Raw genomic sequence first — 17,490 nt, forward strand, 5'->3', positions numbered from 1 at the left:
CTCAAGGTCTAGCGCTGCTGATTGGCACAAGGTCTCAGAATGGGTACACTTTGGCCTGCTGTTTTCTTGCAAATAATAACTAATGTTTTAGTGGCCACTGGTCTGACTCAGGCACTGACTCAGCCACATATATTAAACAGTTCAAAAATTATATTGGTTTACAGAATCTTTTCGCTTCATCAAAAGAGACTCCATGAAGGATACAAAAAGTCCAGTAGTGAAGATTGTCAATATATTTTTTTGACTGAACACTTAAAATTCACATTTATGTGATAAAAGAACAAAACCTATTGGTTCGTTCTGGTTTTGTTTTGAGGCACATGCAATGTGCGATCTTCTAAAAGAGCATGTTAGTCACACATTAACACGCCATAACACAAAAAAGCAACACTGATGTAGGTTGGCAAGCAAGGCTTATTTAATTGTTTGAAGGTTTTAAGCCAAGTTTCATAGTGCAAAAAGGCAAAAGCAATGTAAACTGCAATCTCTTTAAAGTGTAATTTTAAAATATCATTATATAATAACTCCTGTAGTGTAGTATGGTACAGGCTGAATAAGGATAATATATAGTGATTTAACAAAGACAATTGTTATACAAATGAAAAGCACACAAAACAGGAAAATGTGTTGATCTAATTCACCATGCATTTAAATTTAACACATACAATTATCAAGGCCCTAAAACATGTACTTAAATAATGTCCTCTATAACTATATCATAATTCGATCTACATTATAGAAACGAGCATAATTATTTTAGTTACAACCAAAAAAAAAAGAAAAATTTCTAAAAAAGTTTTTAAAAAGAATATCCATTTTGTTTAACCTTAAAAAGATTTCCTCGACAAATTTAAATTGTTTCTGAACATGAGTTTATGCATTTATCTTAAAATAGAGATTTATAATAAATTTAATGGACACTAATTTATGGTGATACTGTTGTACATAACAACAAATGTAATTAAAATGCACAAGTGATAAATTAATCAAATTAGCCAAAGTTAAATGCACAATTTGGAAGATTGAGTTTTCCTTCACAGATATTGATTAGAATATTTAAAATCTGTGACTGAAGGAATGAGGGCAATTATAAGTGATCTCCTTCATTCCTTTTAAACAAAAGCAACAAACAGTACAGTATTTAGGAAACAGCTTATCCAAAATAATAGAATAATTCAATAGCGTACATTACAATGTTACTAAGGTAATGAAACAACATGATTAACAGGATGAAATGGTACTAATAAAAACCATGAAATAAGTAGCAAACTCAAAAGCCACTTACATCTATATTAGCCACATAAAACATAAAATTTACACATCTTGTCGGTACTATCACACTAAACCACAGGACAGTACTGCTGTCAAGACTTTTACTGTGATATATTTACCATAGAAACAATCTTTAAGGTAATGTAATTTCAATAATGAACTGAAAATATATGGGCTGAAATGCCATTGTAGTCTTCACAATCAGAAAGAATGAGTTCTAAGAAAGTACTAATATTTTCTTTATAAAAATAGGAAGAGCCCAAACTTTGGGTAAATTGGTTTTTGCCAAAGGACTTTTTGGTAGAAATAACTAAAGAATAAACTAAGTTTTTAACCCTTGGCTTTTAAGAGTAATATCATAGTAAAATATCAAATCAAATACCATCTTTTACCAAAACATGTACAAAATGCTCTAAGGGACTGGGATATCCATGGAGATTAAATGATGTGTCCAAGCTAGCACCTCATTAGTTCAATGGTGTCCCGATCCTTTGAACAAATAGAAATTAAGTTATAATATGTATTATTTTGTACAAATGGTGTAAGTGCTACAAATGATACAAGTACGTTATACTTTGTGCCAGTATAGACTCAGTCTAAAAGGATCACTCAGAAATCACTTCTGTAGAAAATAGACATTTGATCTGTTTTTCCATATGCAATAAGCTTCTCTCTCAAAAATAAAAAACAAAAAAATTCAGAAAGTCTAAACTTTTACCATAGTGGCTACAGTAAGAAAGTGTACAACATAAATAGCTAAAATTATTTTTTGTAAACTCCTGGGAAATTGTTTTATGTTCAGAAATTAGAGTGGTATAATCAAACCAAGATAGTAAAGTTAAGTGAATGTATTCAATATAATTCATATCCTAAAATACACAATAGTATTAGAGGAGATTTTTATATACCACATTTAAACAATTCACATATGATGTTGGCCAACATGGTCAATGGTGCACTGCTACAGATGTCATTTTGGGCGTGGATCAATATGGGGAACTTTGGTGAAGGATGACATTCAATGGAGGGGCATGATATGGTACAGTGAAACCACGGTCAGTTAATTTGATACTCACCTTTCAATAAGACTTAGAGCTCACATTCCATTAAAAAAAAACCCGATTTTGAAAAATAATGCTAAATAAAAGCAATAGGAAAGATGGTTATACCCAGGACATGAGGCAGATCATAAGAAATATTATTAAATAATGATTTTGCCATCATGAAAGTAGTAATATTCATTAGCCATCAATGCTCTAACTTGGGAAATATCTTGGCAAGTTTTGTAGCCTGTGGTTTGGAAGGATCCATAATCTAACATCGAATGCTCTGACATATATTCTTTAACTTAAAAGTTCAACTAATGAGAACAACTATGATGAGGTAATCAATGAATGAGCTTGTAATAGATTAAAGCCCTGCTATGGCATATAGACCACAAAGGCAAATCAACAGACAAGAGTTTTCCTTCCATATGTAAAAGTGAAATATGCTACAATTAATATCACTTGTAAACATAGCCATTAAAAACTTGTGAAAATTTCAGTGAGTAGCCTCATGATAGGGATGACCAAAGAATATTTACATTTATGTATGTATGTATGTATGTATGTTTGCATATATTTATGAACATGCATGTGCATGATGTGTATGTGTATATATATATGCATACACATATATGTACATATATAATTCCATTCTATCACTTTAAAAATGCTTATACTAACAAAAGGAAGGCTTTAATTTAGTTATGTAAATTTGGAAATTGTCAAATTATGATGGTCAGCACTTCATTCAATTATTGCATATGCCTTGAGATCAAAGATTTTCCTGTAATACTTAGAGAAGATGCATGCAAATGAAATACAATTAGAAACAACTTTTTTGTTTGCTTTTATGGAATAATACTGGCAAATCTAAGAGGAAAGCTCCCCCTCCCCCACCAAATTATAAAAAGTGGATTAAAATATCTAAGATAAACTTTTGAGATGCTTTGTATAGATATTTCAAAGTACCTCACATGATCCTTGAATCACGTATATACTTACTACAAAATGCTTTGGGGGCTGAAAGAGGAAATAAACACAAATGAAACCAACTCTTTATTTTCCAAAATCAAAGTCTTTATATTTACTTAGCTATTTTCATTTGGTGGCCAGTACAGACATTATCATAGGTTTTGCTGTTCTTATTTTACAAATAGAAAACTTCAATATTAAGAATAAATTTACTTATTGTGCTGCACCATATCTGCTGAATGAAAAATGAGTTCCATGTTTTACAAAATTACCTGATGATCCAGACTAAAAAGGAAATCATTTTGCCTTTTGGCCAAAAGAATATAAAGTCAGAAGAAAGCATCAATGCATTCAGAAATTAAACTAGCCTCGTTTATTTAGATAAGGCATATCAGGGGGTCACTTACCAGGGTCATCGGAAGGCATGTCCACAATCAGCTGGTCGCTGTATTTTCCATATAAGCCATTAGTGCATATGGCTACTATTTGAAGAACATAACTCATATTGGGTAGTAAATTATTAAGAATAGCACCCTAAAAGAAAGGTGGTAGTAATTATACAAATGTATTATTCTCATAGGAGTACTAACATACTAGACATCGGTACTTAGAAAAGATTTTCACATTTGTCAATAGAAAAATTTATATTTTATTAACCTGAGAAAAAATTCTATGCAATGCTGTTAAGTTGAACTTGTGATATTTGTGAATTAGGGAGATACTGGAAAACTACACTTTTTTTTTCTTTTTACAAATCAGGTCTAGTATTAAAAAATTTCGTATTTTAAATATTTATTTAAAATTTCTATGTAAATAGAAGTATTATCTTCTTCACATCATTATGAAGTGAAAAATAGTATATTCTCATAAATTCCACAACTTTCTCAATTCATAGTGTCTTTGTTCTAGACATCTGAATTAAAAAGTTGTTACAAATCTCATTATTTTGTTTACATGATATTCAACACCAGGTTTTGTTTAAATGCAGGTTCCTAGGGCTTGAGTGACACCCCAGTGAGTCTCTGTATTCAGAGTTCAATGTCTTGGACCTATACTGGGGGCTTTCTTGAGGGGTTTTCTCAGCTATACCCCAACACCTCCCTACCAGGGCAAAGTTTAATACTGAGATGTTCAGGTCACAGAAGGAATCTGTACTTTATTTTCTTTAATTCTTGTGCATGGGTGGGGAGCAAGAGGACGTGGATCCTTTCCTAAGGATTACCTGCCTCATGTCCCAGAAGTTCTATCTCAATTGACTTCACATCTGTTACTTGGAAATTTGATGCAAAGAAAAGGACTTTCAAGACGCCTACTCTATTCCCTACTCTATTTCCCTTGTGCTGCTTCAGTATGATGGGGAAACAACATACGACGGTATCGGAGCACTGACATTCCAGGCCCAATTCTTTCCCCAACGGTGAGAGCATAAAGTATTTAACTGTTCTTTGAGTCCTTTTCTTTGTAAAGAGAGGCTGCACTAGATGATCTCCAGTTCTAAGTCTTCCATAAGTGTCTACTCTACAATGTTGCTGTTGGCAAAGTTGTGGTCTCCATGTAATTCAAAACATTAGTAAGAACCTAGTTTCAACCACTGTAAGTTCTGACATAGTTAAAATAGCTTCTGTGCCCCCTTCACCCCACTAGAGAGCTTCATACAAAGTCTAAAGTCACGAAAGGCAACAATATACAATCATTTTAAGTTCTTACCCTAAAAATTAAACTACAATACACGAAACAACTGATTTTATAGTTACCAAGTCTTGATAGCCATCTGTCAAAAACTCATGCTTGGTTTGGTCTTCTCCCTCTAACTGCTGGTACAGAACTGCGAACTTCTCAATCATGGTATCATAAACTACTCGAGGTCTCTCCCACGTAACAAGAAGGCTGGTATAATTCTCTGGGTCAGCTTGAACATTTTCTGGTTCTGAACTACAAACTTCAGAGAAAAAGAAAGTACAGTTATTGATACAACTGTCACCCTCTAGGATTTCAACAAATGAAACATATTCTATGAACATTTTTGTTGTATTTTAATAAAGGGTAAAAAGTTACACTTTCCCACTGTGGCACTTTTGTTCATGCCATTTCCTGTATCTGAGATACTTCTTCCTTCCTTCTGTGAATGAAAAATATTGCCTGCCGTATCAGTAAACAAAGGATGTTGCAGCCATCAAGCCATTACATTACAGCTGCCCCGACAGTGCACCCTGAGGAAACTCAGGATGACAATGTACAGGAAACTGACCCCAGATAGCTGAGGTGCATATCAAAGGAATGATTTCAGTGAGCCCAGACTCGTGCATCTTCCGATACATAGAAAAATGCTAAATTCCTTAACTTGAGATAGCTGGTTTTCTTTAATTAACGGTAGGTAATCTTTTGATGTTCTGACTACCTGGTCCTTGTTGCAAAAACTCCTATATATCCTGGCTCCCCCTTTGCCTCTTCGGAGCAGTCCCTCAGAGTGATCTGAGAGACCTGTCTCCTGGGCTTGAAGTGCTCAGAATGTCTGCCGAATAAAACATAACGCTCAACTTTTAGGTTGTGCATTTTTTTTCAGTCGACACCTCCTATCTCTATCTGTTGACGTCTGATCTTCCCACTCAGGAAATGTCTTGATCAAGTGCAACCTTCTCTGTTATGCACGCTTTGATCTCTGCTGAAGTGATCTCTGTCATTTTCAATTGTCTGTTTTGTTTTACCACTGTTAGTTCATTGCATGATTGCCTGTTCTATTATATATATTTTTTCCGAATGGGTCTTAACTCCTTTAGTAGATTATAAACATAAGAACCAGAGCTTCATATTTCTGTATTGCCCAGAACACTGTCTTGAATATATCTGGCATACTGATTCATTTTCAAAAATAAAGGAACAAAGGATATCTTCAAGTTTATGGTGTCTTTATTACACTTGTTGGGTACCTGACAAATATGCTTAGCTCAGGATGAGGAGAATTTCAATGATAAAAGATGGTCTATTATCAGACGTTTTATTGTTTGAAAATCCTTAAAATAATTAAAAATTCCCTATCACAGAAAACCAGAGAAGAACAACTAAAACTATTATTTCAATATTTTTCAGACCTGCTGACAAAAATCCCACTTTGGCATCATAAATAGATTAAGCAATTAATTTCAGGGAATTAGAAGATTTGTTTGTCTCAGCTGAAAAAATATATTGAAACTCATTCAGGGACTTCTTAAAATGAATTGAAGCCCATGCTGGGAATCATGCCAAAAATGTAGTCCCATCAGAAAGAATACTCTGATACTTTCTGAAATACATTCATAATGTGATAATTTGGACTAACTGTGAGGATAAAAATTACAAAATTCATGATACTGTGCTAATAAAGCAAAGTAATGAATATAATCTCTTCATAGGCCAGAGAGATTTGCAAAAGAGAGGGAGAGAAAGGTCTCTAAGGCCAAAGATTATGTAGGGTGGGGTGTTCCTTTGGGAATAAGAGGACAATTCCTCCGTTATCAAAAAACACGAATTCAGAATAAGAAAAAGTATTCTAATTCAGGTCTAGACTCCATCATCGTTACTCTATCTAGTGACAATTCTATTAGTGTCCGCCAGATGGCAGAAGACCACCAAATCATCTCAGAAGTGAGCTGCTAACATAAACTATACAGGTGGAGGAACAGGATTGCCTCAGCCTAGATTCTGATGAATCCCAAGTCTGTTTTTAAAAGACGGAAAGTGATTCTGGACAATATCATTTGCAGATTTTGTTCAAAAATCACTCCCACTTTGTACAGAGTGAGAATGGTTTAAAGTGAACTATCTCTTCCTCAAAGATGAAACTATCTTAAAATGCATCAGAGTTTTATGCATGTACACAAAACATAAAACTCTGAGAAACTGAGAAAAACATAAAATTATTAGCTGCAAAATACCCAAAGGACTACTTCCTAAATAGTGCAAGCAATTTTGGTCAGACGTCTATGTTTATCTTGCCTTAATAGTAGAAATCAGTGGGTACTTCATCAGCATTAATATAAAGTAGGACTCTGAAAAGAAATCCACATTTCCTTGCCACCAGGCTTTTATTCCTTTGCTTTCTTCTTTATACTTCTGTAAAAGCTTATTAGTAATTTGTTTGTTTAAATTTACATTGTAATTAGAAATTTATTTTTAAAACACTCCTTTTGCTTATCAATAATCATAGCTTAGTAATATGTTATAAAGCTGCCACTGAATCTTATCTTTAGATGCTGAAATACAGAATTTTATGGAAAAAAAGATATATACTTTAGAATGTATTCAAGAGAAGGACCAGTACTTCTGTATATAGTCTATGACCTTGCCAAAGGGTTGCCCTTCTATAAGGTAGGACAGGATCTTTTAAATAACAATCTAGTTAATTTTATATACACTACTTGGTGTTCAGACATAAAGCTGCGTAATGACTATGGAATAAGTTATTAATTGGCACTAAATTTTCTAAGTTTTCATTATATTTTGTATTGAAAATAGTTATCTTATTAGAAGGACATACACTGCATAAAGCGCATTATCTGGATTGAAAATCAAGAAGTGTCTTCCAGATCAACAGATATTCAGACACTAAATACAAGCTACCAATAAATGTAATAAAATAGTAACAAACATATAATTTCCTTGATTATGGGGAGTTCAGAACTACAATATGTTGAGGTCCCATTTCCTTCCTTAGGAATGAATCGCATGCCCTGGTTCCTTTCTACAAGCTACATGTGATCTGGATCACAGTGACTGATCCTTTAAGGAACACTGGCCAAGAAGGAGAATCGGGTTTCTGCAAGCTTGTGGCTGTGAGCCAGGCTGTGACAAATCTGGAGTCCACGTCGAGTCACATAGAATACAAGTAAGCGCTTCAGTTCACATGCAAGGGATCCTCACATATAAAGAATGAGAATGTGGTCTCCATTTTAAGGGATTGGTAAGTGCTCTTACTTAAAAACTTATTTTTTTTTAATTTTATTTTTAAATTTTATTTATTTATTTATTTATTTATTTATGGCTGTGTTGGGTCTTCGTTTCTGTGCGAGGGCTTTCTCTAGTTGCGGCAAGTGGGGGCCACTCTTCATCACGGTGCGCGGGCCTCTCACTATCGTGGCCTCTCTTGTTGCGGACCACAGGCTCCAGACGCGCAGGCTCAGTAGTTGTGGCTCACGGGCCTAGTTGCTCCGCGGCATGTGGGATCTTCCCAGACCAGGGCTCGAACCCGCGTCCCCTGCATTAGCAGGCAGATTCTCGACCACTGTGCCACCAGGGAAGCCCCAAAACCTTATTTTTAACATTCATTCTCATCTACTTGGTTCCAGGTACTCTTGGACATACAAATAAAGATGGCGCCATCCCTGCCTATAGGAAACTCACTCCTCTAATCCTTAAATTTAGTAAGGCATTAAATGTAATGGGTGCTTTTAGTTTCCAAATCCTAGACTCCATTTACAGAGGAATGCAAAATAAACTTAAAAATTCTGCCATTTAGACCAAATTAGGTTGTGCTTTTCAAAAGTACACGTTTTTATCACTAAAAGTTGTAAAAGCGTCACAAATGTAGCTCACACGAAGTCCTTTACCTTCTCATCACTTAAATGAATGGATATGGAGAGTGAATACCTCCTACATAGGAATGCGTATGCCTTGCAGAGCAAGTTGCAAAAGATTAATAGGCAAAGCGCTGAGTGTCATGAGGAAAAAGCAAAAAAAGTGGGAAAAGAAAAGGAAATAAAGGAAGGAAAAGCACAAAGGAGGAGAACATGACAACTCTTTTCCCTATGACATGTCTCGTGATCACGAAAGTCAGTGCCAATGGTCGAGGGGAGGAGATAGGAGTTTCCTTCTGCCTTTGCTGTTCTATATGCCCACCCTGGGAGAAGGGACACATGCCCTAAGGGAGAAGGCCCAGTCTCACCTCCACGGATTATGAGTAAAAATGTAGATGGAAGTGAAAAGACAGCGTGGTGATTCTTGGGGAGTGGCAGAGAAAATGTCACTAGGTTTTTACCCAGTATTTCCCATTGTTTGAGGTTTGGTACGGTTTAACACAGCCCATGGCAAAAGTACTTCTGTGAATGCACACTGATAAATCCACCACATCCTTGCTTGAGGTTTATGAGCCTCATTTTAAAAAGTATTGAGACAGGTAGTTTGATGACTACCACGTGAGGAACTTGAAGACTGACAGACTCAGAAGACAATCAATATTAAGGTTGTGATTTCCCCTCACGGAGTAGCAGATCTTAATAAAACGAATGTAAAGATCGCCACAAATGTTAAAAATAACTAGAAATGATCTGTCACTGCTTTGCACTTCTCAATGATTATATGCCATTCCCTTTAGATAAATAACCAAAAGAAATTTTTCGAATTCTACCTAATTCAGTCAATCTTCTCTAGGAACACACAGCAACTTCGTCAACAGTTCAATTTGTAACATATAATCTTCCAAGAAGTAAATAATCTCCATGTCACTTTTCTGCAGATAGTTAGAGCACAGAGTTAATGTACATGTGACCTTAATGAATGCTATTTACAACTACTGACCTTCAAGAAGGTAGGTCTACTGATGCATAATGCATCATGACATTTTTCAGGAAATTACAGAAAATTTCTCATAGCTCAAGTACAACATTAAGCTATGAAGACACTCTTTTCATGCTACCCTGCCTTGAAAAGCATTTTATATTTTATGGTTTTTTTAAAAAAAGTTTGCATTAAATAATATTACAATGCTAGCAAATGAGATTTAAAGTGCATTTATAATTCTACTTAACAAACAAAAGCCTTAAACATGGAAAACTTGAATAGCACGCCATACTTGTGAGAGCTTGCCCCCTTCTATATATACAAATATATAAATGCATACACACACATATATACATGAGTGTATACATACACACAAACACATACACTACAGTAATAGGAGCTATGGGTCTGGAGCATATTATGTTCAAGGGAATGGACTGCTTTGCAAACTTTAGTTCACTGAAACCTCACAACAACCCTACAAGGTGGCCATTTTGAACTCACATTTTATAGGTGAAGAAACTGAGCTCAGAGAAATTAAATAACTTGACAATTTTTATATAACGAATAAGTATTTGCACTGCGGTTTGAAACCAGAGGTCGACTGGGCTTTGAAAGCCCCAGCTCTTTCCTACTGTGCTTCAGGAGGGCCCTGCTTCTATGTGGAGAGCCTTGCTAGTGGGATAAGAGGGCAGCATCTGTTGCCTGGAAGGCAGGGGACAAAGCTGGACTTCACCTCCTCTGCACGCACGTGATGTTTGTATGGTTACTGACACATATTTCTCATTAACTAAGAGACAGCTTTTACTAACTCCTTCAAGATCAGATGGTTCCATTAAATTTTGTGATTCTTAGAAGAGCCACCGCCCATTCCATGAAGCCAAAAATAAATGCCTTTTAATAAATGGCAACGCTACGTAAAAATGCAAAAATAGAGGACTGAAGTTCTGGTAAAATATGGATTCACTCACAAACATTGAGTGCGTTTTCCTATGAATGCAAAAATGAATAAGGCTTGATTTCTACCCTCAAGAAGTTTGCATGGATGTGCAGAACTCTCATGGTTTTTGCAATTACTTGTAATGTATTGATATTTTGCAAAATGTTTTTCTACAATGCATTTACCAAGAGCAGAATTCTAACACTTTTCATGCCACCTCTTACTTTTCTCTTGGTCAAAATGAGGATGTTCGATATTTATAATAGCAAAATATATACATATAATCTGAATGTCCCAAACTGAGAAACTGATTTAATAAGTTGCTATGACTATACAATGGAATAGTACATAAAATTAAGAATGTGATTAATGATATATTTACATCATTAAGTAAAGCAAAATCAATAAACAGATAAGTGTGGTACAGCCTGATTTTTGTGAGATATAATAATATAGTTTTAATTTAAGAGATAGACCTAGAAGGATATTCCTCAAAATCCTCATAGCAGTTATCTCTGGGTAATGACAGTATAAGGCTTTTTTATTTTCTTCTGTGTGCTTATCTATATTTTCTCCTTTTTTACAATGCTCATGTAATAAAAACATTTTCAGATTAAATTTAATAAAGATTAAATCCTGAAAATAAATGCAATCCTCAATTCTTATTTTCAAATTCAGTTCGAGAAAGTAGAAGGGCGATAGTGTATCCATTAAGGGAAAAAAAAATCACAGGAATATGCACATGGAAAATACGTGCTTGGTGATTGCAAATACTCATAATGGAAAATGCAAGAATTCAATTGTTCTAGTTTTTGAAAAGAGCCAATACTATTTTTTAAAAAGTTTCATGTCATTAAAGTCATCAGCTTTTATTATAAAATTATGTAAGCATAAATTACGTTCCCTTATAAAGCATAGTGGAGAGAGCTTTGAAAGTCTTTAGAATTAGGGAGACCTGGGTTCAAATACTGACTCCAGCCTTTTACAGTTCCATGAACTTGGGTGAGCTACTTAATATCAGCTTCCCAAACTATAAAATGAGGAAAATACGGCCAATGCTTGGTTGAACACACTGGTCTATTACTGTTTTTGTTATTATTATTTTTAGCCTTCATCACTTAACTGTGAAAAACAACAATGATCTACATTAAAACGGAACTACATAAGGGTTTACACGTTAAGCGATGCAAGAGGCACCCATTGAGCATAGCCTGCCATATTTTTATTATATATGCAAATGGATTTTTTCAGTCATTTGGTGACTATCTGATGAATGAGAGCTTTACTTTAGCCCAGCAAAGGAGGTAAAGTGATAAAAGACTTAGTTACTTCCTTCTTGGAGCTCAGATGGTGGTGGGGGACAGATACGTAAACAGACAATATCATAAATGGCAACTGCTAGGAAGTGTGGTTGCCCAGCACATAGGAGCTCCTGGGCACATTGCACACCTCCAGACGAGCATCATTCATCTTGTACCCTATGGGCACGGCACCTTCACGAGGGCACAGTCCTGTGCCCCCGGGCCAGAGCCAGGCTTGGTAGGGGTGGAGGTAGAGTCAGAGTTGGCTCCCCAGTGGAGGCAATGGTCTACCTGAGTCTTGAAGAACAAGGAGGAGACCAGCAGGGAAGAACATGCAACCTGGGAGAGTGTGGTCTGCCCTCTTCAGGGACTTCACAGAGGTCAGGATGAGGGAAGGAAGCTGGCCAGGGAGGGGTAAGCACTAAGGCCAGTAAGTGCTGAATAGGACCTACCATGTAATGACAAACTGTTTGGATTTTATTCTAAAAGCAATGGGAGCCACTGAAGGGTTTTAATAAAATATAATTAATAAAAGTACATGACCAAAAAATCGTATTTATTTACTTTGTGATTTGGTCATTTGCATTTCGGTAAAGGAAATGGGTAAATCTGTTTCTTTTTTCTAATCAACTGTGTATTATTTACCAGACAGGAAGTATTAGTATTTACTATTTTTGGTAGAAACATAATTAAATTTCCTCACTTTGGGGCAATTTAATTTGAAACAATGTCACATTAAATGCAGCTATTCATCACTGTTGTCTTGTGCTCTGTTGTTATTGTTGTTGTTAAAGGATAAACAATTCCCACAAATATCACATTGAAACAATAAAAGCATGCTGTTTTAATGCCCAACCTTCAAAAGCAGACGATTACTGAATTAATATTATACACGGCCAAAAATTCATTGCAGGACGGGGATCAAAGAAGACCGTGTACTTGGAAAGGTTTTCAGTCCCCAAAGCAAAGGCCACTTCAACTCTTTCTTTCATGAACCAGTGCACCCTCAGCGTGAACTGAAAAGAACAAGTCAGTAGATGCAACTGATTGTGTCCTCTGGACACTTTCAAAGGCTTCTGACTGCTGTGTCAGCTTCAAAAGACTCCAGAGACTTTCCCTCCTCTCCATCGCCTGGGCTTGACAAGGACAAACTTCTTTTCTTTCAAAGAAAGAAACTGGGGGAAAGACTCCCTTTTTATTCATTAATAATTCAGTGCCTTTGGTTTCAATCCTTACTAGGTACTAGGCTTCTCTGGGAGCTGCCAACACAAGGATGAGTACTTATTTAAAACCCAAATCACACATCAAGACTCAGGTCAAATGTGGTTCTCCCACGGAGATTCCCTAGTCATCGCAACCAGAAGTGATCTCCCCAAGCTCTGAACACCTCATGCCTATTCATCCCTCTCTTATAGCTGTTAGCTCAGGCAAATGACACAAAGAATGTGGAGGTGTGTATGTGACTTTGCCACCTATTACTATGTATTTTAGAAAAATTACTTTCCTTACTGAATCTCAGTGTCTCTTGTCTGCAAAACGGGGTTATTCAGGTTGGAAAGAACAGATATTTTTAATTGCCATTTTAAAAAATGGCAACTGAGATTCAGAGAAGTTAAAGTGTTTACCTAAAGCTACAAGGCTATAAGCAAAATATTCCCCAAAATCAAAGCCTTGTATATTTTCCACTATACCACAATTACCTCCTACAAAATTATATTTCAATACACACCTGCTTCATGAATCTCTTCCTTTCCAGTATATGAGGAAAACACCTGCCTGGAGAACTTGTACTGTTGTTCTCGAAAATTATTTTGTAAGTAGTCCATCAGCATGACATAACCAGACTGTTGCATTGTAAGAACTTCACAAAAAACAGCCAGCTGGAAAGAAGATAATTTAACATATAATAACACATAATTTAACTGTGTATCTGCTTCAAAGGCATATCGGCAAATGCTGTAAAACAGATATTCTCTAGTAAAGCTTAGAAAATAATTCTTTCAAAATTGCTTCAAATTACTTCATTTGTTTGAATTTCTAAGATTACCTGGCTTTCAGAGATGCTAACTGTATCTTTAAAAACAACCCAATCAACGGTGTCTGTGCAGGGAGGAGATGTCAGGGAGCCATTGTAAGTGTAATACTTGTCAGTTGAGTTTGGCAGAAGGTTCAGCAATGTGAACGGATCCAACACAGCCTGTTTCCCTACAAAGGAATCACACACATCTCAGCTGAAATCCCAGCAGTGGAACTTAGCTGCTCAAAGTCCCTATGAAACAAAGACATATGCTTTGGTATGTATTTAATCAGAACTGAAATTTTAAGAACATTTTAGATTTATTTCAAAAATGGTGATAAAACAGGCATACTCTAAATTTTCTTGCATATATCCCTCCATAGTGCTAAGTGCTTTATCATTACATGGGCAAGATGCTGGAGAGATTATTTTTACATATGAAAGATATTCAGAAATCATATGGCCATCTGAATAGATACAGTAAAACCATTTGATAGGATTTAATACCAATTTGTGGAAAAGAAAAACAAAACCTTATTCTGATGAAGATTATCTTCAAAAATCTATAATAAACATCATATTTAAAAATGATTTATTGAAAGTTTTTCCCTTAGTGATAAAGAATGAGACAAGGAATCCTTCTACAATACCACCATTTTTATCTAACATTGAACTGGAGGACTGGGACCATTTATTTACTTTATTTATTTACAATAATATAAGAAAAAGAAAAAAAGAGTCGTGAAGATTGGGCAGGAAAAAATGATGTCATCATAATTTTCAAATAACCTAATTGAGCTTGTGAGATATTGAAAATAATTTACAAACTATTAGAACTAATAAGTGTGTTTAGCAAAGTCACTGCATGCAACACCAATATATAAAACTTAATTGTACTTCTATTTACTGGTAACAAACAATAGAAAATGAAATTTCAAACAATATAACATGATAGCAACAAATATCAAATACAAGTAAATCTAACAAGTGATGTGTAAAACATCTACACTGAAAATTTAAAAACTTTGAGAGAATTAGATAAAACCTTAAAATGGTGGGAAATATCACGTTAATGGGAAGATTCAGTATTGTGAAGATGTTAATTTTCCCCAAGTTGTTTTATGGAGTCAATGACATCTTAATCAAAATTCCAGATGGGTTGGTGTTGGGGTGTGTGTGTGTGTGTTTGTGTGTGTATTAATTGACATTCTATTTTTAAAATTGAAATGGAACCGCAAAAAAAGTTAAGACAATCTTGAGCAATAACAAAGGTAGGGATACCAAGTAGGAAGACCTACTATATAAGGCCATAGAAATCATGATAGAGAGATATTTATGCAAAGATGGAGAACTATGGAAGAAAATAAAGAGTCCAGACACACACATATATGGTTACTTGATTTATGACAGAAAAATTACTATGTAATGAATGATTAACCTTTTCAATACGCACTGCTGTGTCAATTGGATATCCTTATGGAAAAACATGAATCTTTATTCCCTACCTCACACCATAAGCACAAATCAGTTCTAAATAGAGTGTGGATCTAGATGTGAACAGACTAATAAGGCTTTTAGAGGAAAACATAGAAAATTATCTCCATAACGTTAGGGTAGGTTGAGATTTCTTAAATAGCATGCAAAAAGTGTTATTCACAAAGGGAAAAATGATGTACATGATACTCAAGATCTATTTATCAATAGGCACCATTAAGAGAGTAAAAAGGCAGGACAAAGAGTAGAAAATATATTTCAGATTTTATATATATAATAAAAATATTGATTTATTCCTGCTATATGTACAAAGATATATAACTTGTATCGAGAATACAGAATTCCTACAAAAAATTGGTAGACCTTTCCTAAGTGTTCCATCTAGCCTTAGAACTTTGAAACAACCCAGCTAAATCTGTCTCCTTGAAGAGTCCCATTTTTGATCTTGCATCTTTCCAACAGCACTTACCAATGGCATGCCTTGGCCATTTTGTTCTTTGTGTACCAGTCCTCACTCATATGGGCAGCAATCTGCTTACCAGTGAGATCTGTGCTTAACTTATTTTAACTTATCTGTATTTAACTACCCAGTCCAGTACATGTCCTCTGCTCTGTCTTGTAGATTTAGGTCATTAAGAAATAGTCCCTGACGCCAATTTAATCTAGCTTAAGTGAGATGGTACAGTACAGAGTAGCAGTATACGAATTATCTGGGGAGCACTAAAAAAAAAAAATCAATGTCCCAGACCCCACCCTAAGCTGTTTTAATTTAAATCTCTAGTAGTGGGACCTGAGCATCTATATTTATTTTTAGGCTATAATTTTAGGTACGTCTACATTTTTAAAAAAACCGTCCCCAGGTGATTCAAACATGCAGCCAGAGTTGAAAACCTTAAGTAAAGCCTTTGCAAGATTTTAGTCTTCTTGAACCCCATATTCCTCATAACAAAATGAAATAACTGGACCGGATGATTTTTTTTTTTTAACATCTTTACTGGAGTATAATTGCTTTACAATGTTGTGTTACTTTCTGCTGTATAACAAAGTGCATCAGCTATACATATACATATATCCCCATATCCCCTCCCTCTTGCGTCTCCCTCCCACCCTCCCTATCCCACCCCTCTAGGTGGTCACAAAGCACCGAGCTGATCTCCCTGTACTATGCGACTGCTTCCCAATAGCTATCTATTTTACATTTTGGACCAGATGGTCTTAATAGTGTATTACAGCTCTAAATGAAATGAAGATTGGACATATCCAGAAAGCCTCAAGGAAAAAAATTATTTCCATTTAAAAGTTAGTTATTGAATGTTACTTTTTTCTGCAATACAGAAACTTCTTCAGGAAGAAAGAAGCCTGCTAATAAAGTTATAGATAACTGCTTCCTGTCTGTGTTTAAGACTAAATCTTAGAAGTAAAAACCTATTGACAGAATTGATAGTGTCATGTAGATACAACCTAAATCGTTTTAATCCATTAGAAAATTCAAGTTACATTAGGTTTAATGGGTTAATTAGTAACTTCTAAAAGTATGTCTTCCTCTCCTCCAATGTCAAGACAAGATTATTTAGAATTCAGACTCAGATTCAAGTTCTCAGAAACTAAGGAAACTATTTTGAATACGTGAATATTTTTCCATTTTCAGATTTATGTTTTTGATATCTAGAAAATCTGTGATTAAATAACCTCTTTTTTAATCACCAATGGACTACAATTCTTCCTTTTTCTGATGAAAAAACTTATCTTACAAATGTTCCGTGGAAATGTGGACCTAGAGAATACTAATTAAGTAAGGAGCCAGAAATTGACTCACTGCTAAATTAGTTGGGAAATTAAACAACACCAGGAGACCTAGAAGCCAGAAAAGGAAAAACAGAAGATTTGAATAGGGATGGTGAAATAGATAATTTTCGT

General features: G+C 35.1%; 1 protein-coding gene across 4 annotated transcripts in view; it reads right to left on the minus strand.

The window, feature by feature from the left end:
• The window catches only part of PTPRZ1 (protein tyrosine phosphatase receptor type Z1), a 165,463-nt gene that overhangs the window by 48,860 nt on the left and 99,113 nt on the right, over positions 1–17,490 (minus strand). For all 4 annotated transcript variants that reach the window (XM_007177248.2, XM_007177247.2, XM_007177246.2 and 1 more), the window contains exons 7-10: positions 14,110–14,267; positions 13,792–13,942; positions 5,045–5,229; positions 3,698–3,824 (exon numbers count right to left, since the gene is read on the minus strand). In XM_007177248.2, coding sequence (XP_007177310.2) covers positions 3,698–3,824; positions 5,045–5,229; positions 13,792–13,942; positions 14,110–14,267 — 621 coding nt within the window. The remainder of the gene's footprint in view (positions 1–3,697; positions 3,825–5,044; positions 5,230–13,791; positions 13,943–14,109; positions 14,268–17,490) is intronic.

This window comes from Balaenoptera acutorostrata, chromosome 7 (assembly GCF_949987535.1).
Source record: "Balaenoptera acutorostrata chromosome 7, mBalAcu1.1, whole genome shotgun sequence".
In the NCBI taxonomy this organism is placed as follows: domain Eukaryota; kingdom Metazoa; phylum Chordata; class Mammalia; order Artiodactyla; family Balaenopteridae; genus Balaenoptera; species Balaenoptera acutorostrata.